Below are 24704 nucleotides of genomic sequence, written 5' to 3'. Positions count from 1 at the left end.
CAACAGCAAGTGGATCAAGCGGTCAACTCACTGAACGCGCACATATTAAGAAGAGAGGAAGAGCTTCAAGATCTATGGGACGATGACGAAAGTTCCCAAGAAACAGAACAAGCTGTTGAGTCTGCTGTACAAATCACCACTACACTTGAAGCTGAACCAGATACCCGATTCCAAGTTACTGCAGAATTTTCTACACCAGCAGATTTTTCTGCACCTGCTGCAGAATTTTACGCACCAACAAAATCACCCACTGCCATGCCTGCCACTGCTGAAATTGCACCAGAAACTAAGCTCCAAATTACTGTGGAAAATCCAGCAATGGCAGAACCCCCTGTTGCACGTGAAGAAGCTGAAGTTCAAGCTGGGAACCTACCTGTCCAAGCTACTGAAACAAAGACAACAACTGCTGTCAACAATTCTGAACCAGCAACATTCCCAGCACAGCCTGTTGCTGAACCTGCTGAATTAGAAATATACACTGCAGAAACAGCACCTGCTATCCAAAAATCAGCAACTACTGAAATTGCCCCAACCGAACCTGAACCTGCTGAAACCTCCACAATTACACCAGAAATTGTTGAACCTGCTGCTGTCCAAAAATCAACCACCTCTGACATCCTACTTGGAAGGCCATTCTTGAGCACAGCAAGAACCAAAATTGATGTGCATGATGGCACATTAACCATGGAGTTTGAAGGATATGAAGAGATGGACAGAAACTGCTCAGAGACAGACCAGATAGTGATGTGGGCAGATTCTGCGAGTGATTTGCCCAAATCACCCAGGCAATCTGCCCAAATCAACCAGCAGACAGAAATGACAGAAGGTGATTTGCCCAAATCACCCAGGCAATCTGCCCAAATCAGTGAGCAGACAAAAATGACAGAAGGAGATTTGCCCAGATCACCGGATGATTTGCCCAAGTCAACAAGAAATCTGCCCCAATCAACTAGCAGACAGCAGGTTAAGACAAAGACAGAAAGTGCACCAGATCTGAAGCCCCTGCCAGATCATCTCAAATATGCCTACTTGGAGGCTGGAAATACACTTCCAGTAATTATTTCCAACCAGCTCAGCCAAGAAGAAGAAGAAAAGCTCCTTGATGTGTTAAGGAAGCACAAAAAAGCAATTGGGTGGACCTTGGAGGACATAAAAGGCACCTCAAGACCCTTTGGTGGAGGCTCATCTCACCAGAATCAAGGACAGAATGCAGCATATGGAGCACTTGTTGCAGCTGCTGGTGGACCATTTTTCTGCCCACAGACCAGCCAAGACAGTGATTTGGCTGGGTGATTTGCCCAAATCACTGGGGCAATTTGCCCAAATCACCCGCATCCCAGGCAGTCCCTTTCCTTCTCCTTATTAATTTTCTTCATACTTATGTTTAAACATTGAGGACAATGTTTGGGATAGGTGTGGGGGTGTTTGGGGAACATTTTTTTCTTCACCATGCTTACATGTTTAGTTTTCTTCTACATTCTTTTTGTTTATTTTTGCTTAGGTTTTACCTCTGTTACACACCAGAAATTTTTTGTCTCTGCCACACATATGCACACACACACAGAACTTTGTTTTTTTTCTAGCCTATTGCTTTACTCAGTATAGATGACTAAGTCAACAAAGCTTCTTACCTCATGACCCCATTAAATTATCCAACCCTTTAAACCTAAATTGAACCATGCACAGTGTGTAGCCTTTACTTAGGAAGTTTTTCTTCTTGAATTGAGTTCTTGAAACTGCTGTGGCCAATAGGAAAGGAAAATAAAATACATGCAATAAAAGTTAGTGAAATTCTCTTTGAGTTGATTTGCCCAAATTGATATAAAAAGGAAAAAGAAAAAAAAAAAAAAAAAAAAACTCAGCAAATCAAAAAAGCACAACCTGTTCCTATGATCTAAGACTATGAACTGTGCCTAAAAGCCACTTGGAGAAGTGACTGACTGAGTAACCGGGGGTGTATCACCCATGTACACAATCGCGTAAAAAGGTCAGTGATTTTTTCAAGCAAATAAAGTTTCGATGGTCTAAGATTATGAACAGAGCTAGTAGCCACTTGGACAAGTGACCAACTGAGTAACCGGGGGTGTATCACCCATATGCACCATCGCGTAAAAAGGTTGGTGACTTTTTCAGGCAAGGATAAAAAGTGCTGGTAATTAAAAATGCTTAAAATAGGGCAAGTCACTCTTAAGGGATTGCATTAAACCTAATATAAATTAATAAGCATGATCAAATAAAAAACTTTCCCTTGGCCATGGTGAGCGATAGGAAACAAGGAAAGAAGGGGACAACCTTAGTACATGCATCCTACACTGTAATGTTTCAATTTAGGAGTCTAGGGGGGGCTGATTAAGTGGTACTTAGGCTCAAAAGAAAAAGGAGCTTGATTGACTAAGTTGTTTGTTGCTTGAGGACAAGCAAAAAGCTAGGTGTGGGGGTATTTGATCAAGCATAATTTAGCCACATTTTTATTATATTTATTACTGTTTATTTACACATTTTTCTAGCTTAATTTGTGTTTTTGTCATGTTTTTGCAGAAAAGGAAGAAATTGGAAAGTTGGAGAAAAAGTGAAGAAAAAGCTGGAAAAGTGATTGGGTCTGAGTGATTTGGCCAAATCACTCGCAGGAACTGGCCAAATCACTCGCAGAGACAGAGACAGAAACTGGACTGAACCCCAGGAAGCGATTGGGGCAAAATGAGCAAGTGATTTGCCCAAATCACTCGCAGGATTTGCCCAAATCACTTTAATAGCAGAAAATACAGCAGAGGCGGGAAAAGAGCAGAAATTAGAAATTCAAAGAAAAGAAGTCCAAGTCCACTTCAAACACCACAAGATCAGTCCCAAGAGCCACGCCCTTCACTTAGAGAGTTCCATTCTCAATCAAATACAAAAACCAAAGAGGAATCAAAGACTACAAAGAAGACCAAATCAAATTGAGATTCCAAAACCCTAATCAAATTGGAATTGGGATTCTCCAGCTATATAAGGGCAACATCCAAACCAGCATATCATCATCTTTCAGCATCTGCCATCCTCGGAAATTCTCCAGCAACACAGCAGAAACTTTCTTTTTCTTTTCTTTATTTTTGTGTATTTTAGTCACCATGAGTGGCTAAATTCATTATTTTCTAGTTGAAGTTGGAAAATTCAGATTTGTGATGAATTGGGAGATTTAAATCTCCATTGTTAAACTTCTAGTTATTTTCAATATTTATGCAATTTGATCTTTCTATAATTGTTGCTTTGCTTTTAGAATCAATTTAGGCCTATTGCTTTTAATTGCTTGAGTAACAATTGTTTGAATAATTTAAGTCCGTAATTGCTTATATTATTTGAACACAAATTTAATCAAGTTGCATGATCTAAACTTGACCACGCGGTTGGCAAGGTTAGAATTAGGTTTCTCTAAATCTTAATGCAGTTAACGGTTGTTCGATGCTAAATGCCCCAAGGACGTTCCTTGGCAACTTGTTGATCAGTGTTTGATTAGCGAACGTTTCCTAATCAAACTAGAACTAAGGAGGAATTTGGATTGTGAGAAGCGTCTTCCACAACCAAAACTGATTTATTGGAATTAAATAGGAGTCTTTAATAATCAATGATCAATTCTGAACAAACTGAATTAGACTCACACTTCAGCTAGAATCTCTTTCTCATTGAAATTCCTTTTCAATTAAATTATTGTTCTCTTTTGCTTTTAGATTTTAAACTCATCAAAACAAACCCCCCTCTTTTATTTACTTGTTATTTGCCTTGGTCATTATTAGGAAAGTCTTTAGTGTCAATTCCCTGTGGTTCGACCCTATTGCCACTATCTGCAAATTTATTTGTTGATTGATAATAGGTTATTTTTGACGGCTTCGACAACACTTTCAGCCACCAAGACCATGTAGGATATGTGGATATGTGGGACACCCAACTGATCAATGTCCCACACTTTATCAATATGACCAGCAAGTACATGCCTTTGCAGGATTCAATAGCCAGCCAAGACATGATCCCTATCTTGATACCTACAATCCATGTTGGAGGGACCACCCGAATTATGACTATGCAAGGGCTAACTACTACCAAAACTATCAAGCCCAAGCAGCACCTCAGAACTCCCTTATGGAACTTGAAGAACAGGTAAGGAAATTGGGAATTTCTGGAAAAATTCTCCAACAGCAAGTGGATCAAGCGGTCAACTCACTGAACGCGCACATATTAAGAAGAGAGGAAGAGCTTCAAGATCTATGGGACGATGACGAAAGTTCCCAAGAAACAGAACAAGCTGTTGAGTCTGCTGTACAAATCACCACTACACTTGAAGCTGAACCAGATACCCGATTCCAAGTTACTGCAGAATTTTCTACACCAGCAGATTTTTCTGCACCTGCTGCAGAATTTTACGCACCAACAAAATCACCCACTGCCATGCCTGCCACTGCTGAAATTGCACCAGAAACTAAGCTCCAAATTACTGTGGAAAATCCAGCAATGGCAGAACCCCCTGTTGCACGTGAAGAAGCTGAAGTTCAAGCTGGGAACCTACCTGTCCAAGCTACTGAAACAAAGACAACAACTGCTGTCAACAATTCTGAACCAGCAACATTCCCAGCACAGCCTGTTGCTGAACCTGCTGAATTAGAAATATACACTGCAGAAACAGCACCTGCTATCCAAAAATCAGCAACTACTGAAATTGCCCCAACCGAACCTGAACCTGCTGAAACCTCCACAATTACACCAGAAATTGTTGAACCTGCTGCTGTCCAAAAATCAACCACCTCTGACATCCTACTTGGAAGGCCATTCTTGAGCACAGCAAGAACCAAAATTGATGTGCATGATGGCACATTAACCATGGAGTTTGAAGGATATGAAGAGATGGACAGAAACTGCTCAGAGACAGACCAGATAGTGATGTGGGCAGATTCTGCGAGTGATTTGCCCAAATCACCCAGGCAATCTGCCCAAATCAACCAGCAGACAGAAATGACAGAAGGTGATTTGCCCAAATCACCCAGGCAATCTGCCCAAATCAGTGAGCAGACAAAAATGACAGAAGGAGATTTGCCCAGATCACCGGATGATTTGCCCAAGTCAACAAGAAATCTGCCCCAATCAACTAGCAGACAGCAGGTTAAGACAAAGACAGAAAGTGCACCAGATCTGAAGCCCCTGCCAGATCATCTCAAATATGCCTACTTGGAGGCTGGAAATACACTTCCAGTAATTATTTCCAACCAGCTCAGCCAAGAAGAAGAAGAAAAGCTCCTTGATGTGTTAAGGAAGCACAAAAAAGCAATTGGGTGGACCTTGGAGGACATAAAAGGCACCTCAAGACCCTTTGGTGGAGGCTCATCTCACCAGAATCAAGGACAGAATGCAGCATATGGAGCACTTGTTGCAGCTGCTGGTGGACCATTTTTCTGCCCACAGACCAGCCAAGACAGTGATTTGGCTGGGTGATTTGCCCAAATCACTGGGGCAATTTGCCCAAATCACCCGCATCCCAGGCAGTCCCTTTCCTTCTCCTTATTAATTTTCTTCATACTTATGTTTAAACATTGAGGACAATGTTTGGGATAGGTGTGGGGGTGTTTGGGGAACATTTTTTTCTTCACCATGCTTACATGTTTAGTTTTCTTCTACATTCTTTTTGTTTATTTTTGCTTAGGTTTTACCTCTGTTACACACCAGAAATTTTTTGTCTCTGCCACACATATGCACACACACACAGAACTTTGTTTTTTTTCTAGCCTATTGCTTTACTCAGTATAGATGACTAAGTCAACAAAGCTTCTTACCTCATGACCCCATTAAATTATCCAACCCTTTAAACCTAAATTGAACCATGCACAGTGTGTAGCCTTTACTTAGGAAGTTTTTCTTCTTGAATTGAGTTCTTGAAACTGCTGTGGCCAATAGGAAAGGAAAATAAAATACATGCAATAAAAGTTAGTGAAATTCTCTTTGAGTTGATTTGCCCAAATTGATATAAAAAGGAAAAAGAAAAAAAAAAAAAAAAAAAAACTCAGCAAATCAAAAAAGCACAACCTGTTCCTATGATCTAAGACTATGAACTGTGCCTAAAAGCCACTTGGAGAAGTGACTGACTGAGTAACCGGGGGTGTATCACCCATGTACACAATCGCGTAAAAAGGTCAGTGATTTTTTCAAGCAAATAAAGTTTCGATGGTCTAAGATTATGAACAGAGCTAGTAGCCACTTGGACAAGTGACCAACTGAGTAACCGGGGGTGTATCACCCATATGCACCATCGCGTAAAAAGGTTGGTGACTTTTTCAGGCAAGGATAAAAAGTGCTGGTAATTAAAAATGCTTAAAATAGGGCAAGTCACTCTTAAGGGATTGCATTAAACCTAATATAAATTAATAAGCATGATCAAATAAAAAACTTTCCCTTGGCCATGGTGAGCGATAGGAAACAAGGAAAGAAGGGGACAACCTTAGTACATGCATCCTACACTGTAATGTTTCAATTTAGGAGTCTAGGGGGGGCTGATTAAGTGGTACTTAGGCTCAAAAGAAAAAGGAGCTTGATTGACTAAGTTGTTTGTTGCTTGAGGACAAGCAAAAAGCTAGGTGTGGGGGTATTTGATCAAGCATAATTTAGCCACATTTTTATTATATTTATTACTGTTTATTTACACATTTTTCTAGCTTAATTTGTGTTTTTGTCATGTTTTTGCAGAAAAGGAAGAAATTGGAAAGTTGGAGAAAAAGTGAAGAAAAAGCTGGAAAAGTGATTGGGTCTGAGTGATTTGGCCAAATCACTCGCAGGAACTGGCCAAATCACTCGCAGAGACAGAGACAGAAACTGGACTGAACCCCAGGAAGCGATTGGGGCAAAATGAGCAAGTGATTTGCCCAAATCACTCGCAGGATTTGCCCAAATCACTTTAATAGCAGAAAATACAGCAGAGGCGGGAAAAGAGCAGAAATTAGAAATTCAAAGAAAAGAAGTCCAAGTCCACTTCAAACACCACAAGATCAGTCCCAAGAGCCACGCCCTTCACTTAGAGAGTTCCATTCTCAATCAAATACAAAAACCAAAGAGGAATCAAAGACTACAAAGAAGACCAAATCAAATTGAGATTCCAAAACCCTAATCAAATTGGAATTGGGATTCTCCAGCTATATAAGGGCAACATCCAAACCAGCATATCATCATCTTTCAGCATCTGCCATCCTCGGAAATTCTCCAGCAACACAGCAGAAACTTTCTTTTTCTTTTCTTTATTTTTGTGTATTTTAGTCACCATGAGTGGCTAAATTCATTATTTTCTAGTTGAAGTTGGAAAATTCAGATTTGTGATGAATTGGGAGATTTAAATCTCCATTGTTAAACTTCTAGTTATTTTCAATATTTATGCAATTTGATCTTTCTATAATTGTTGCTTTGCTTTTAGAATCAATTTAGGCCTATTGCTTTTAATTGCTTGAGTAACAATTGTTTGAATAATTTAAGTCCGTAATTGCTTATATTATTTGAACACAAATTTAATCAAGTTGCATGATCTAAACTTGACCACGCGGTTGGCAAGGTTAGAATTAGGTTTCTCTAAATCTTAATGCAGTTAACGGTTGTTCGATGCTAAATGCCCCAAGGACGTTCCTTGGCAACTTGTTGATCAGTGTTTGATTAGCGAACGTTTCCTAATCAAACTAGAACTAAGGAGGAATTTGGATTGTGAGAAGCGTCTTCCACAACCAAAACTGATTTATTGGAATTAAATAGGAGTCTTTAATAATCAATGATCAATTCTGAACAAACTGAATTAGACTCACACTTCAGCTAGAATCTCTTTCTCATTGAAATTCCTTTTCAATTAAATTATTGTTCTCTTTTGCTTTTAGATTTTAAACTCATCAAAACAAACCCCCCTCTTTTATTTACTTGTTATTTGCCTTGGTCATTATTAGGAAAGTCTTTAGTGTCAATTCCCTGTGGTTCGACCCTATTGCCACTATCTGCAAATTTATTTGTTGATTGATAATAGGTTATTTTTGACGGCTTCGACAACCGCTTATCAATGCAGATAGCCAATCCATCCCTAGAATGACATCAAAGTCTGTCAAGTCTAGAACCACAAGGTCAGCTGGAAGGCATCTACCCTCTATGAACACTGGACTGAAACGACAGACTGATGCTGCCACTTATGGGTCACACTTGGGTCCACTGACCTAGAGAGGATACTCTAACTCAAAACTGATCAAACTCAATCTCTCTATGGCTCTCGAAGCAATAAAGGAATGAGAAGCACCGGGGTCCATCAAAGCATACACATCTGAACACCCAATGATGAGATTACCTGACACCACTGTGTTCGACGTGTTAGCCTCCTCCTGTGTCACAGTGAAAATTCGTGCTGGGGCTACCGGATTTCCACCTCGGGAACCTGCTGCTGAAGTAGAGGCTGCCCCTCTCCCTCTACCTCTGCCACTATTCTGAGGCATGACTGGAGCTACTGGCTGTAAAACTGGCTGTACCACACTGCCTGAACTCATCTGCTGGGATGGTGCAAAAGTCACCTGAGGACAATCCCGAGCAATATGCCCTTCCTGTCCACATCTAAAACAAGCTGTAGATCCCAACCGACAAGCTCCTCCATGTGGTCTTCCACATCTTCTGCATACTGGAGCTGTGCCAGAGCTTGAGCCACTACCTATTCCCAGACCTGACTTGACTTTATTCCAGAACTTACTCTTTGTTCCTTTTGCTTTATCCCATCTCTTGCTGCCTGAAGTGCCTGAACTGGGGGCCTTAGAACCCGAAGCCTGTGCCTTTGACTGTTTCTGAATATTGGCACTAGCTTCCATTTTCCTGGCTGCGTCCACTATAGTGTGGAAACTTTCCTTTTCTGCTGGAAGAATCAAGGAAGAATACCTGGGATGCAGTCTCATAGTATATCTCCTTGCCTTCTTCTGATCAGTATCATAGGCTTGACCCACATACTGAAGCAAATCCAGGAACTTATCTGTGAATTCATCAACACTCATCTCATCTGTCTGTCTCAACTGTTCGAACTCTATTACCTTCATTTCCCTGGAGCTGTCCAGAAATGCCCACCTTGCAAACTCATTGGCGAACTCTCCCCATGACATACTGTCTATCCTGGGCTCCACATAATTCTTGAACCATTCTCTGGCTTTCTTGCATTTCAATGTGAAACCCGCCATTTCAATGGCTCTACTATCATCTGCTCCCAACTCACTCGTTATCATCCTAACTGATCTGAGGTATTCAAATGGATCATCTCCCGTGTTATATTTAGGAGCATCCAATTTCAGGTACTCTGTCATTTGTACTTTCCCTCCAGATGAGCTAGGTTGATGTCTGTCAACAACAGGGGCTACTGGTTCTGGTGGTGGTGATACTGGGTCATTTAGCTCTGGGTGTGCTGCACTTGGATGGGTCGGGGAGGGTGGATACATCGGATATGGTGGGTAATAAGGAGGATAAGGCATATATGGCATGTAAGTAGGATAGGGGACAAAACTAGAGTACTCTGACATACCTCCCATCGGATACTCTGGGTCCTGCAGAAAGGCGGGATAGCCAAAACCTGAGGTCTGCGCACCTCCCTGCGACTCTCCCACACCTTCCTCAAATCTGCCTATACCCATGCTGTCATCTCTTGACTGGTCAATCTCCATAGCCTCCCTCATTCCCTCTGATCTTTCTCATCTCGCTGTTCCCCTTCTGCTCTTGTCGACAGACCTTCTAGGGTCTATGGACGTACCTTCCCTGCTAGATCTCTGAGACCTTGCCCTTGGCAATGTAGGAGGATGAGCAGTTGGTCTCTCACTATCTGGTGGGACTCCAGTCAATCGAGCTGATCGACGAGTTCCTCTCATCTTAACTCTGAAAAACAAAGCATATAAGATAGCACTTTAGCACATAAACATCACATATCAATAATGCACATGCATAAGTCATGGCATTTCACACCAGTAAACAGATAGGACTCAACACCCTATCCTAGTGGACATGTTTTCCTATTGTGCTTGACCACTCTCACCTCTATGAGCCCAACACTATCTTTATAGGTCCGATCATGTGAACCTAGGGCTTTGATACCAATCTGTAACGACCCCAAAATGGACCGTCACCGGTGCTAGGATTCAGGTCGGCTTAAGGCCGCCAAAACCCGTAGCAAGCCTACTATACTTTCTGAGTACCTGTAAACTCTCATACATGGTCATATATTTTCTGTGAAAATAAAAACTTTTCTCTGTACCAGGGCTTAACTTGTGCATGCACTATCTCTGTACTCTGTACTCTGTACCCCTAACTAGAGCTTGCTCTAGATGGGTTAACTCATACCTGTTAAGCCTGGTTTTTCACATACTTTGTAAAACAGTTCTATGAACAAACCATGTAAGCAAAAGATATACAACTCAATAACAACTAAGTCAAGCACAACTTTAACTGTATACACAACTGTTACATCTCTTGAAATTTACATGTCCACATTATTCTGTTACAATACTCTTCTCTCTTCCTGAACTCTGCTGGACTGTCCCTGTACACTGTACACTGAACCTGCAAAACTGGGGTTAAGGGAGTGGGATGAGCTCTATAGCCCAGTGAGTAGAATAGTAAACATCTCATGAAAATATGATCTCATGGAATGCACCATATCACAGACAATCCACATCAAGGGTAAACCTGTCACCACATAGTCCCGGTAACTCTGCCGTGCCAGGGCGTAGAATCGAGCACCTGGTCTTCCTGTCATATATATATATGTGGGCTCCTGGACTTTACTATATACCTGCCAGGGCGTAGTCAAAGGCTCCTGGACTTCTCTCAGAGACTATTGGATCATTCAGCATTCACCCACATCAACAAATAACTATGCAATGCAACATTTTCGTGGATTCTAATGCAAACAACCTACTATATACTCATGATGCATGAACTATGCGCAAAGCATTTCATTTCTCAATTAAAAACATTAAGTTTAGTTCCACTCACCTCTGGCTATCTGGACTGACTCTGCAGGCTCTGAAAACTCTGGAGCAGTACTCACTGCTGCTCTCTCTGGTTCCTCTGGTCTGTACCTATACAGATGGACTCAAATGAGGGACCAAACTAGCTTATGAACAACTTTATGAAACTCCCCAAGACTCCCCGTAAACTCACTCTAATATCCATGCAAAGCATGCAAAGGAAGGCTGGACAGGACACTTTCGGCGGCAGGTTCGGCGGCCGAAAGTCCTCTCCAGAGACGAAACTCAAGCACCTTCGGCGGCCGAACTTCCACTTTCGGCTGCCGAACCCTTTCGGGGGCAAGTTTCGGAGGCCAAAAGGCACTCCAGAGACGAAAGTCCAAAAGCTCGGGGGCAAGCTTGGGCAGCCGAAGCCACCTCCTCATGGGTTCGGCGGCCGAATGTACCTTCGGCGGCCGAACTTGAGTTCATCCGCAAGGCAGAAACTTGCTCTGCCTCTTGTCAAAAGCACCAAAATCAACTCACACACAAACACTTCAATTCCTCAACTTGCATACACTCATGTATATGCTCAAAGGGGTCAACAACTACCTAAAAACCCCAACAACACAAAACATATAACACATAAACATGCTCTTCTCATAAAATCATCAAAAACTCTCTTTTTAACCTATTCATGCAACTCTCTCCATAAACCCCATAAAACCATCAAAAATCATAAAAACAAGTTCAGGATCTTCACTTACCTTTTGAAAACAAGCAGATGAATGATCCTAACGTGGAGTTTTGAAGCAACTCTTCTTCAAACTCTCCAAAATTCACAACTTTGTGGTTAAAGCTCAAAACCTTCAAAATAACACAAAACTCAATCAAATCTTTGCATGATTTAATGAAAACATGAAAGAGTACTCAACAAGGACAGAGTCTCACCTCAGAAGGAAAAGAAAACGGTGATCTTACCGCTTCAACCGACTGAGGGCCGTTTTATAGGTGGCTGGCCAGACCACCTTCGGCGGCCTATCGTGAAACCGAAAGCCATGCATGTTCGGCGGCCGAACCTCAACTTCGGCGGCCGAACCTGGCTTTGCTGCCTTGGTTCAATTCACTCAAAATTTCATTTCCTTATGCTTAAAACTTAAGGAACATATCAAAACATTTGAGAAAAACATAAATCGAACCCTTTTAGAGACTTTCAACATCTCGAATCCCACCGGAAAACAGAATTCCGATGCCGGACTCCAGCCGGGTATTACAGTTTTGATCAATTTCAAAAATTTCTTGACTTAAACAATCAATAGCATCTAAACCATAAACAGGAGATACATCATTGGGAAATTTCATGGCATCATAAACATTAAACTTGATTACTTCCCATTCAAATTCCATAGTTAATGTGTCATCGTGCACATCTATCTTTATTTTGGCTATGCTCAAGAATGGTCATCTGAGTAGGTTGTCCGAAGTGGTGTTGTTTTCGTCCTCCTCTATGTCAATTACATAGAAGTCTGCTGGGAAGACTAGCTGGTCCACATGCACTAAAATATTTTCCAAGACACCTTTGGAGTAAACAATGGACCTGTCAGCCAACTGGATAACAATACTGGTGCCCTTTAGTGTTGAAAAATCCCGAGATTATTGCAACCCAAATTCCTTTAGTGTTACATCATCTGCCCCAACCAGTGAGCAGTTTTTGTAGTTGGAGAGCCATGGTTTGAAGGTCCTGGTTGGATAGAGCAGCGGCGGATACATTCCCTGCCAGGCTTGGTGAGGGGTTGAAAGGGATGGGTGGTTGGTTGTTTGGAGTTGTAGGACTGGAAAAGGAGAACTGCTGCCCCTCTTGGGCAGAGCTCAGGTCATTTGGAGTGACGTTGTTTTCGTTGTGGTTAGCCATTGTGGATCTCAGTGGGTATTGTGAGAGTGGAACTCCGGTAATGAAAAGATCTCCTTCGTCCCCACAGACGACGCCAATTGATGATCTGAGATCTAGAAAATAGGGTTTTACAGAGGTCCTGTAATATTGAAAAAAACTTAGAATTAGAGGAGAATTCTCCTCCTTTTATCTATCTCTTTTTGTCCGCTAGTGACGTGAAACAAGTTGCCTATCATTGGGCCACCTGTCCCTGCCACATTGATTTGGATGTACGAGAATATCAGATCCCTGCTTTGTGCGTAACGGCCTCTGATTCTTCCTGGGCGCGCATGCAGATGGACCCACATGACGGACATGTGGGTCTCCCTCCTGATTCCGGGCTGGACCAGAAAATAAGATATGGGCTGAGCCCAGGGAGGATCTGTTCGTCGGGCCCAAGGGGTTAGGCCGGCTTGATGGAGGAAATTGATTGGAGTCCAGTCTGGAGGGGGACGGGCTGGACCAGGTTCACAAGGGAAGTCTGGGAGCCCCCGGATGACGGGTTCTTGACATGGGCCTGGCCCCTGTCCGAGGTGGAGAAATCCAGCGGTCATCAATGTCTATCGTAAAATTTAAGACTAGTTGCTTGTGCCAAAATGTCAAATCAAATTTATTTGCTATACTTTTATTATGATGAACTTATTTTGATCAATATAATAACAAAAATTAATTTGTCATAGAAAACTATTTTGACAAATTAAATGGAACATTTATAAAAACAGAATATTTTGTTAACATATATTAAGATTCCTGTAGTTTATTCTAAATTATATGGGAGAAATGGTGTAATATAGAGCTTGTTTCCTAATTTTTTTTTATTATTTAAAATTTATGTATATATATGATTTAAAAAATTAACTTATAATTAAATTTTATTATAATAATTATATAATTTTGGCCTCCCTACATTTAATTCTGCATTCATCCTGGCTTTGACGTAATCAAAATTGAATTTACTAATTATATTTGCATGTTGATACCCACTTGACAAATGAAGACATACAGTGGAGTCCAGAATTCCATTAATTTGAAAGAGATTTTTCCTATAGAGAAAAAAAAGAAAAAACAAAAGTATTGGCCTTGACTTAATCTATAACCACCCAAATTTTTGGAGATAATAGACCAGCTTCAATGGATTTTTTAATCCAAAAAAATGAATTTCTTTTTATGTATTAGAAAATATTTTAAATCGAATTAAATTTTTATAAAATTATCTAATTTATTTTTATTTTAAAATTATTTCATCAAAACGTTTTTATATTTTATAAAATACAACTTTTTAATCTTTCTATTAAAAAAATCGTTAACTATCTTTAATTATTTATAATATTTAATTCATATAATTTTAATTATATATATTATTTAAACATTATAATTTTAAATAGTTTTATTATTCAATTCAATTGAATAAAATTAAAATAAGTTGATTAATAATTTATTTGATTGAAAAATTAAAAATTTTAATTTTACAAAATATATGGTTGTTTTAATTGAATAATTTTTAAATATAGATGAATTAGCGAATTTTTAAAAAATTCAAACACCTAATAATAATTCTCCTTTCTAAATTTTGTGAATTACGAGCATTTTTTTAAAAAAAAAAATTGAACAGTTGCTCAGAACTAGGACATTAAATTGTAATTATTGAATTTTAATTATGGTAGCTATTTTCTTTTAAAATAAATGCTGAAATAAATATGATGTTTTTATTCGAATTATCATACATTCAAGATATAATATATAAATATGGGAGAGATTTACAAGTGAAGTGAATAGAAAAAAAAATATTTATATATTGAATTTATAATAAACTACATTTAAATATTTCTTTTTCTTAATTTTAAGAATTTAGAAAGCATAATAAATTAACTTCTCAAATTGGGTATTGACCTTGACTTATTAATTCACAACCACATCTGTATGCTTTTTTTTATTATTTTTTAAATAGAGTTGGAGAAATAAAATTTAAAACCTTATATATATTTTTTTATATTCTCATTTTAGTGATTGATATATAGTATATGTTTTAACTTTATTTTTTTTATAATAAATGCTAAAAAATTATATATGTGAAATTTAAAATAGAATGTAGTTAATTTTGTATTGATTAAAAACATATAGTTATTTTTGTTAAAAATAATAAATTTTATTTAATTTTTTTAAGACATCTTTTACGACGTAATTTTATTAAAAAAATAAAATAATTTATGAGCCTTAAAAAATTATTATGAAGGGACAGATGATACATATTTCAGCAATATTATTACTCTTATCACATATTGTTTGAAAAAGATTGTTTGAAAAAAGAAAGAGTGCCGAAATTTACTTAGACTGACAATGCCAACAATAACTTTAAGGAAATCAAAGCTAAACTTACTTCTGCCCCATATTCTTACTCTACTTGATTTAAATAAACTGTTTGAGGTTGAATGTGATATTTGTTGAGTTGAGATTGACGGTGTGTTATCGTAATCTAATAGGCCTATTGTCTTTTCTATAGTGAAAAATTGAATGATGTTAGGAAAAAACAGTTTACTTATGAGCATGAATTATATGCAGTATTCTGGGTCTTTAAAATTTGAAAATAATATCTGATGGGGTGAGAGTTTATTATTCACATAGATATAATTTTGATTCATTTTAAGACTAAAAAATATGTGAATAAGATGTATGCTCTATGAATATTAGCTTATTTTGAAGTTTTTCATTATGTCATAAAATATAAAGTTGGTCATAGTAATAGTGGAGCAGATGTTTTGAGTATGATAGCTATTTTATTGATTATAGTTAGTCAATAAGTCTTGGGTTTTAAATTTTTAAAGAATTTATATACTGTAAATGATGATTTTACTGATATATGGGCGAAAGTCCAGGCTCGTTTTCAGCGTTGAAATGACTATAATCATCTCGCTTTTTTTTCTTTCTATATATTAACCAATCGCAATGCAATTTCATTTTAACAGCCTCAAAAATCATTTTAAAAAACTGAAAAAAAAACAATTTTAATCATGTTGTATTTTTTTTTATATATTTTTAAAACAATTTATATATTTTTTTGATTATCTATTCTTCGAAAAACTTTTAATTGACCAAGTAATAAAGTTGGTTTGTTTCACTAAAAATAATATAATTATAAAGAACATTTTTTAAAAAAATTCTAAGAAAAATAATTTAGTTTCATTTTTAATAGCAATGCAAAAAAATAAATTGTATTGGGGGCACTGACCTTGACTTGCTTACAACCATACACTTCCTTTTCTCTTTGTGCTTCCATTCCATAATTTGATTGACTATAATGCCATATCCAAGGCAAGTGGTCTCTTGCATGACTATTACTGTTTTTTTTTTTTTAAAAAAAAAAATAGATATACCATCTGGAAATTAAGATCTAGATTTTTTTTATTCACTTTTAAAGTATATATTAAATAAAAAAAAAATAGATATACCATCTAGAAATTAAGATCTATTGGTCAGGTGTATACATATATGCATGTAAGAAATTTTTAAGCTTCCATTAGCCATGAAATCATAAACCAATGCTTTGAAATCATTGCCTTGATAATCTACTCCTGAACAAGCTGTGAGAACTTTAACTACATTTCGATGCCTGATGTTTCGTAAGGCTTCACATTCGGCAATAAAACTCTTTGAAGCTCCTTGACGCATCAGGTTAAGCACCTTAACTGCAATTACCATTCCTTCTTGATCAAGAATTCCTTTATATACAGATCCAAAGCTACCAACACCAATCAAATTATCTGAAGAGAATCCATTAGTGGCTTTAAGAAGACTTTGATAGGACAACTTCAGTTGTGAATTCCCATCAAATAGTGATGTAGATTCTTCTTTTCTCTTTCTTGGATGGCCCCAAAAAAGTAAAGAAATAATCAAAAGTGCAATACCAATAACCACAGAAACCGTAGAAATTATGATCTTTAATTTTGCAGATGGTCTCCTCTTTGATTGTTCAAACTTGCACATTGGTAGCCCAAAATCAGGAATGCCACCACATAGATTTTTATTTCCTGCTACAGAGGTAGCACTAGAATTCTTGAAAACTCCTTGTTCTAGTACCATGCCCTCAAAATCATTATAAGATAAATCCAAATACTCCGTTGAGTTGAAGCTCTCTAGAAACTCTGGAATCTTGCCAGATAAATTATTATGAGAAAGATTTAATACTCTAATGCCTCTTAATGAACCAAAAGAAGAAGGAATGGACCCTTGGAACAGATTGGCACCCATGACTAAATATTCTAAACTTATACAACTGCCAAGACCACTGGGAATCTCCCCTGACAACATGTTCCCTTGAAGGTTAAGGATTCCTAGATTTTTTAAATTTTCTACTTCTCTTGGAAGAGAGCCAGACAAATTATTCAGAGACAACGAAAGAACTTTTGACAAAGAGGAAAGTCCAAAAATTTGTATGGGTATGGGACCACTAAGATTGTTTGCAGAAAAATCTAGTCCGAGCAATTGTTTGCACTTGCTTAGACTGGAAGGGATGGTGCCTTGAAGGTAATTGTCAGATAAATCAATTTCGAGTAAATTTGTCAGGTTTCCCAGAGAAAATGGAATATGTCCTAATAAATTATTGTTTCCAAGGTAAAGTAATTTTAGATTTTGAAGCTGTCCAATGCCAGATGGAATAGTACCTGAGAGTTTGTTTTGTTGTGCATGGAAAACCTCCAAGTTAACAAGAGCCTGTACTTCAACTGGGATGTTTCCAGATATGTGATTGCTTTCTATGATAAAGTACTGGAGCGTCTTTGAAAAGTTGGCGACGTGTTGAGGAAGTTCGCCTCCAAAGTTGTTGCCATTTATCTCTAGGATTTGTAAAGCTGTGGCGTTTGTTAAAGTGGAAAGAAATCTCAAGTCATCAGCTTTCCCACTTCCTAAATTGTTGTAAGCAATCACAAGTTCTGAAAGCCTATGCAACTTGTCAAGAGAAGGCACTGTTCCAGTGAGATAATTTTGGGCTAAAGAAAGACTTTCAAGATTTGAGGAGTTAGAAAATGAAGTTGGAATGATACCAGTGAATTGATTATCAGCAATATCAATTCTTCGCAGATTTGGAAGAGAGCTTCCAATGTCCAAGGGAATGTTCCCATGGAAGTCGTTTTCAGCAATGCTCAAATCCATAATAGAAGAAAGATTGGAGATGCATAGAGGGAAGGTACCCGAAAATTCATTTGCAAAAATTGATAAAAACCATAGACTCGTTAATTGGCCTAAAGCTTCTGGGAGATTTCCGTTCAGATGATTTCGATATGCAGCGAGAAACTCAAGGGACGAAAGATTCCCTAAAGATGGTGGGAGAGTTCCTATCAAATTATTTTCTTTTAAAAAAATCTCTTTGAGCTTCAGTAAGGAACCAAGCTCCACAGGGATTTCTCCTACAAGATTGTTGTTATCCAAATAAAGGAACACAAGGTTTGTACAGTTAGAGATGCTGCGAGGAATTTGAGCATCAGATGAATTGTTATAAAGAGACAACATTTGCAGCCTACGTAAATGGCCAATTTGAGGTGGGATCTCATTGGTGAAGCTATTATTTTCAAGCAACAACTTCCTTAAGAAGCTCAAATTACCAACATGGGGTGATAAGGAACCTGAAAGTTTGAGGGAGCGTATATATATATCTGCAGAGTGTATATATATATATATTTCATACCACTGTTTCAACAATCGAAGGAATTTAATTCCTAAAAACTTATCTTAGAAAAGATAAAAGTCATGTAAAAATTAATATAATTATATAAAAAGATTTATTTAAAATATTTCCTTATAAATAATGTTTTTTTTTTTTTAATGAAACTCTATAAGAGTTGAAATTAAAGTTTTTATACTAAAAATTTCCGACCAACAAAATATACATTTTAAAAATATTTTTATTTAAATTCAATTTATCATAAATTTAAAATATATATTAATATATTTTTTATAAAAAAAAATTAAATAGAACCGCTTGTATATAATTTAAGGAGAACTTAAATTATTTTTTTGACTCTGTTTATCAGTTAGTTGAAATTTAACGAATAAAAAATAGTAATAAATTTCTATATTATGCTGTTAATAAAATTTTAAAAATTTAGAAAATAATTTTTTTTTTTTTAAAAGAAAGTCATGTTTTTAAATGTTACTTAATTTTTTTTAGAAAAATATTTTTTATTAATTATTTTTTAGAGTATTTTAAATGTAAAAAATATTTTTCTAGAAAATATTTTGCAGTAAACAAATCAAGCCTTAAAAAAATGAGAGAAAACCTTAGCATGTACCACCAAAACAAAACCCAAAGTCCTTAGCCACCCAAAACACCTAATCACACCTAATCCAGGCGTAAAAATATTAACAACTTGTTACAAAGATTTACAAAAAAAGCTAAATGAATCCAGTAAAGTAAAACAAAACATATATCTAAAGTTTGAATCAGGTCTAACTCACTTAAAAAATTAAAAAAGAAGAGCATACGACCCTTTCTTTTATCTTTTTTCGGTAACTAGTACAACAAATTAACTCCAAGCTATATATCTGAAAGAGAGAATAAACTCATGGACCCATCCCCAAATGATATCAAAGCTGCAGACTTTACCACATGCGACACAGTGGACATGTCCTTTCTCTCTCAAACTTGAGAAATATATTGAATCAACTAGCACCCGAATGAGAGAAACCAGAAAAACTTGCTTAGCTAAAAAATCGAGCCTTGTCGCTCCAAGCTCTATTAAGGCAATGAGCACCATTTGAGACCTGCATGAACTCACAAGAGAGCAAACCAACATTGCAACCCACAATCTCAATCAAAATACAAGATAATATGTATACACTACGATTTACTATAAAAAAATTTAAAAAAAATGAAATTTATTAATTAAATTATAAAAAAAATTGTCAATATAATAAATTATTGATCATTTATCGATATGTTTGATGATTTAAAATTCTGACTGTTTACCAATGAAATTTTATAGTTATTTTTTAAAAAAACTTTTGTTATAGTGATTAAATGACTCGATCTTATGTATGCATGATAGGAATGCACACCATATGCCTTATGCAATGATATATTTTAGATTTTGGGAATTTTGCAAATGCTATTGGACTTTATAAATGCATGAAAAATATACACAGTTAGCCTTTTTCTGGAAGGAGTTCTTTTAGGTAATGAGACGTTTTTTTAAGATAAAAACCCTTGAATCCATGTTTGGGAGACTAACTTGATGGATCAAGGTAAAACTAAGCTCAAGTCCACAGAATTGGAGTCCAGCCCAAACCAACCAAACCCTTGCTCGCCGGACGCAAGAAAAACTTTGGTCGGCTGCTACTTTGACCATAGTCGGAAGGGGCAGGCTCGCTTTGACCATTGAATATAAATTTTAACCGGACTATTACATTGTTGTAGATTTGATTAATTTTCGTTCAAATTGTGAGTCTGTTTTAGTCTTGTTTTCTCAAAAGTAGTGGAAAAAATATTATTACATGTTACAAGTTAATTGGTGTTTTCCATCAAATCACGTTATAAAAAGAATGCATGTAAAAAATTTTCAAGAGTAGTTTTACTTACCTTCCACTTGAAGTTCACTTATAGTTTCTCTATCGTTGGTAATCAAGTTCCAACAAGTTTGTTTCTAATGGAAGAGAGATGGGCAATGACATTGCTAATATTCATGCGTTCCTGTGGTGATTCCACAGAACAATAAAATTCCAATTTCTAATATTGAAATCAAGCATCCAATCAATTTGTTGTTTCCCTTATTTTGAAAATTATGATTATGATTTGAAAATAAGTGATAAAAATAATTATTATTTATAAGAATAAATATTTATATTTAGTTTAATAATAAGAAGAATGATGAATAAATTAAATTAATTTAAATTTATTACTAATTTGTCTAATATAAAATAGTTAAATGAATTCTATTAATAATTAAATTGATTTCAAATAAATGAATTTTTTCAATTGAATTCTATTAATAGAATTCAATTATTTTCTTAGACCAAACAAGGAATATATGTAAAGAGATATAAACAATGAGATCCGACTAAAAGAATAAAACTAACTAAACTGAGGTTTCTCTACCCCTTGGTAATCGAGTTCCAACAAGTTTGTTTCTAATGGAAGTGAGCTGAGCAACGACATCACTGATATTCATGCGCTCTTGTGGTGATTCTATAGAACAACACATTCCAATTTCTAATGTTGAAGTCAAGCATTCAATCAATATGTTATTTCTCCCATTTCTGAAATTGTGATTATGATTTGATGTTGCGTCACCATTGAGTTGCATATGAAAAAGTTTGGAATCTACTATTTCTTTCACTTGTTCGGACAAACCTCTTTTGACAAAACTATGAAGACTCAAATTATTTTGAAATATGTCATCAATCGGCTTTTTTCCTGTGAACATCTCCAATAAGAGTGTACCAAAACTAAACACGTCACCATGCGTTGATACTTCACTTCCCACACCATACTCTAGAATATAGACATAAAAATTTAGTTAATTTATTTGCTTTGAAACATATAAAAAATAGTGAATTCTTCTAGCAAACTAGCACAAGAAAGAAATTGTGAAAAGCATGAACAATATTACCTGGAGGACAATAACCAACAGTTCCTCTGATTCCAAGTGAACTAGAATGATTTGTTGAGTTGTCAAGCATCCCACTTGAAAGGAACTTCACTAACCCAAAATCACTTACATGTCCGACCATTTCTTCATCAAGAAGGATATTACTTGGCTTTAGATCACAATGAACAATTGGTGTTCCGCATTGGTTGTGTAGATACTCAAGTGCACAAGCAATATCAATAGCAATACTCAATCTTTGGACAATATTTAAAGATCTTGGCACCTCTTCTAATCCAAGAATTGGATGCAACCAGTCTTCTAAGCTTCCATTGACCATGAAATTGTAAACCAATGCTTTGAAATCATTGCCTTGATAATCAACTCCTGAACAAGCTGTGATAACTTTGACAAGATTTCGATGCCTGATATTTCGTAAGGCTTCACATTCGGCAATAAAAGTCTTTGAAGCTCCTCGACGCATCAGGTTAAGCACCTTAACTGCAATTATCATCCCTTCTTGATCAAGAATCCCTTTATATACAGATCCAAAGCTACCAACACCAATCAAATTATCTGAAGAGAATCCATTAGTGGATTTTAGCAAACTTTGATAAGACAACTTCAATAGTGAATTCCCATCAAATAGTGACGTAGCTTCTCCTTTCCTCCTTTTTGAAAGATGCCAAAGAAGCAAAGCAATTAGAAAAAATGTAATACTTGTAACCACACAAATAGCAGAGATTATGATCTTTAGTTTTGTAGTTGGTCTCCTCTTTGATTGTTCAAATTTGCATTCAGGTAGCCCAAAATTAGGTATGCCACCACATAGATTTTTGTTTCCCCCCACAAAGGTAGCACTAAAATTCTTGAAAACTCCTTCCACTGGTACCATGCCGTCAAAATCATTATAAGATAAATCCAAAAGCTGTAATGAGTTGAAGCCCTTCAGAAACTCTGGAATCTTGCCTGACAAATTATTATGAGAAATATTTAACTCCCTAATGCCTCTTAACGAAGCAAAAGAGGAAGGAATGGACCCCTGGAACAAGTTGGAACCCATGAATAACAATTCTAGATCTGTACAACTGCCAAGACCACTAGGAATCTCTCCTGACAACTTGTTGTCTTGAAGGTCAAGGATTCCTAGATTTTTCAAATTTTGTACTTCTTCTGGAATGGAGCCAGACAAATGATTCACAGACAGAGAAAGAAGTTTTGACAAGGAGGAAAGTCCAAAAAGTTCTGGGGGTATGGGACCACTAAGATTGTTTGTAGAAAAATCTAGTTTGAGCAATTTTTTCCACTTGCCTAGACTGGAAGGGATGGTACCTTGAAGACTATTGTTATACAAAAAAATTTCAAGTAAATTTGTCAGGTTTCCCAGAGATGATGGAATATATCCTGATAAATTATTATTTCCAAGAGAAAGTAATTTTAGATTTTGAAGCTGTCCAATGCCTGATGGAATATTACCTGAAAGTTTGTTACCATCTGCATAGAGAACTTCCAAGTTAACCAAAACCTCTATTCCAACTGGGATGTTTCCAGATATTTGATTATTTTGTATGACAAATATGTTGAGCTCTTTTGAAAAGTTGGCGATTTGTTCAGGAAGTTCCCCACCAAAGTTGTTGTTGCCTATCCCTAGCAATTGTAAAGCTGTGGCGTTCATTAAGGTGGAAAGAAATGTCAAGTCATCAGCTTTCCCACTTCCTAAATTGTTGACAGAAATCATAAATTCTGAAAGCCTATGTAACTTGTCAAGAGAAGGCACTCTTCCGGTGAGATTATTTACGAGTAGATCAAGCAATTCTAGATTTGACGCATTAGAAATTGAAGTTGGAATGATGCCAGTGAATTGGTTAACAGCAACAGAAAAATGTTGGAGTTTCGGAAGAGAGTTTCCAATGTCCATAGGAAGATTCCCTTGGAAGTGGTTAGATGACAGGTCTAAACCCTCAATTGATGAAAGATTGAAGATGGAAGGAGCAATAGTACCCGAAAATTCATTTTCAAAGATTGATAAAATCCTTAGACTCTTCAATTGGCCTAAAGATTCTGGGAGATTTCCATTCAATTGATTTTGATATGCACCGAGGATGTCAAGGGATGATAGATTCCCGAAAGATGGTGGGAGAGTCCCTATGAAATTATTACGCTGTAAATAGATGGATTTCAGCTTCACTAAGGAACCAAGCTCCACAGGAATTTCCCCTGCAAGATTGTTGTTATCCAAATAAAAGAAAGCAAGGTTTGAACAGTTAGATATGGTGGGAGGAATCTGACCATCAAATGAATTGTTATAAAGAGACAAAACTTGCAGTCTACGTAAGTGGCCAATCTGGGGAGGGATCTCATGGGTGAAGCTATTGTTTGAAAGGTCCAACTCTCTTAAGAAGCTCAAATTGCCAACATGGGATGAGATGGAACCTGAAAGTTGAAAAGAGTTTAGGTCTAATATTGTGACTCTTTGGTGTCTACGCCCACAGGTAACGCCATACCATCTGCAGAAGTGAAGACTGCGATTCCATGAACTCATCACCCCAGATGGGCCATCAATTATTTTGCCCTTGAGTTCCAGCAGTGCAACTCGATCTGTTTCGTTGTTCCCATGGATGGCAGTGGCTGCTGCTGCCAAGTTGAAGAACAAGAGATGAAGAATAGAGAAGAGGCACAATGATGAGAAACATGCTGACCAAATCCAGCAATAAAGGGCCATATATGAAGTTTTTAGAATTTATTGAGATTGTAGATTAGGGATTAATTGGTTCAGTTGAAAAAAAAGTAGAAAGGGTATTTATAGAGACGGATGCCAATAAAACTATAAATATGAAAAAACAAAAGAGATTAAAAGAATCTCATATAATATTTTATTGCTGATTACTAGTGATTGTCTTATTGATTTATTTTTTTTGAATAAGTACAACAATTTTTTTTTCTCTATTTACGTTTGACAGCAATCCATAGTCTCATGCAATTTCATTAACTTTCCATAATTTCTCATTCAACTTAGCAGTTTTTCTACGTTTAAAGACAATGATGGTCGTATTAACAAATTTAATGTGTATCTAATTAAATCTTAGAGATTTCACATTCTAATTCTCAATTTCAAAATAAATAAAAAATGATAATCAATGAAATGATAAAAATTTAATATAATTATTATTTTATGTTCAATAATATTAAAATTTCTGTATAAAAGTTTGAATAACTAAACAACTTTTAATTTATGTATTGTACGTACAAGTTTAG

The 24704-nt window shown here is 36.6% G+C and overlaps 2 protein-coding genes across 2 annotated transcripts in view; both read right to left on the bottom strand.

Annotated features, from left to right (window-relative positions):
- The window catches only part of LOC110624304 (probable LRR receptor-like serine/threonine-protein kinase At3g47570), a 29632-nt gene extending 10010 nt beyond the window's left edge, over positions 1-19622 (bottom strand). Inside the window, exons 1-7 of the mRNA XM_043960722.1 lie at positions 19472-19622; positions 17067-18521; positions 16359-16943; positions 4538-4657; positions 4400-4495; positions 374-493; positions 138-217 (exon numbers count right to left, since the gene is read on the bottom strand). Coding sequence (XP_043816657.1) covers positions 138-217; positions 374-493; positions 4400-4495; positions 4538-4657; positions 16359-16943; positions 17067-18521; positions 19472-19622 — 2607 coding nt within the window. The remainder of the gene's footprint in view (positions 1-137; positions 218-373; positions 494-4399; positions 4496-4537; positions 4658-16358; positions 16944-17066; positions 18522-19471) is intronic.
- Positions 19623-20939: 1317 nt separating this feature from the next.
- LOC110624305 (probable LRR receptor-like serine/threonine-protein kinase At3g47570) lies at positions 20940-24171 on the bottom strand. The gene is made up of 2 exons (XM_021769410.1): positions 21474-24171; positions 20940-21355 (listed from the first exon to the last, which is right to left on the bottom strand). The coding sequence occupies exons 1-2, from the start codon at positions 24169-24171 to the stop codon at positions 20940-20942; spliced, it is 3114 nt and encodes a 1037-aa protein (XP_021625102.1).
- Between the last annotated feature and the right edge of the window lie 533 nt (positions 24172-24704).

The sequence above is a fragment of the Manihot esculenta genome, chromosome 10, assembly GCF_001659605.2.
Source record: "Manihot esculenta cultivar AM560-2 chromosome 10, M.esculenta_v8, whole genome shotgun sequence".
Taxonomy (NCBI): Eukaryota; Viridiplantae; Streptophyta; class Magnoliopsida; order Malpighiales; family Euphorbiaceae; genus Manihot; species Manihot esculenta.
The sequence above is the reverse complement of the archived record's forward strand: the minus strand, read 5'-3'. Positions and strand labels throughout refer to the sequence as shown.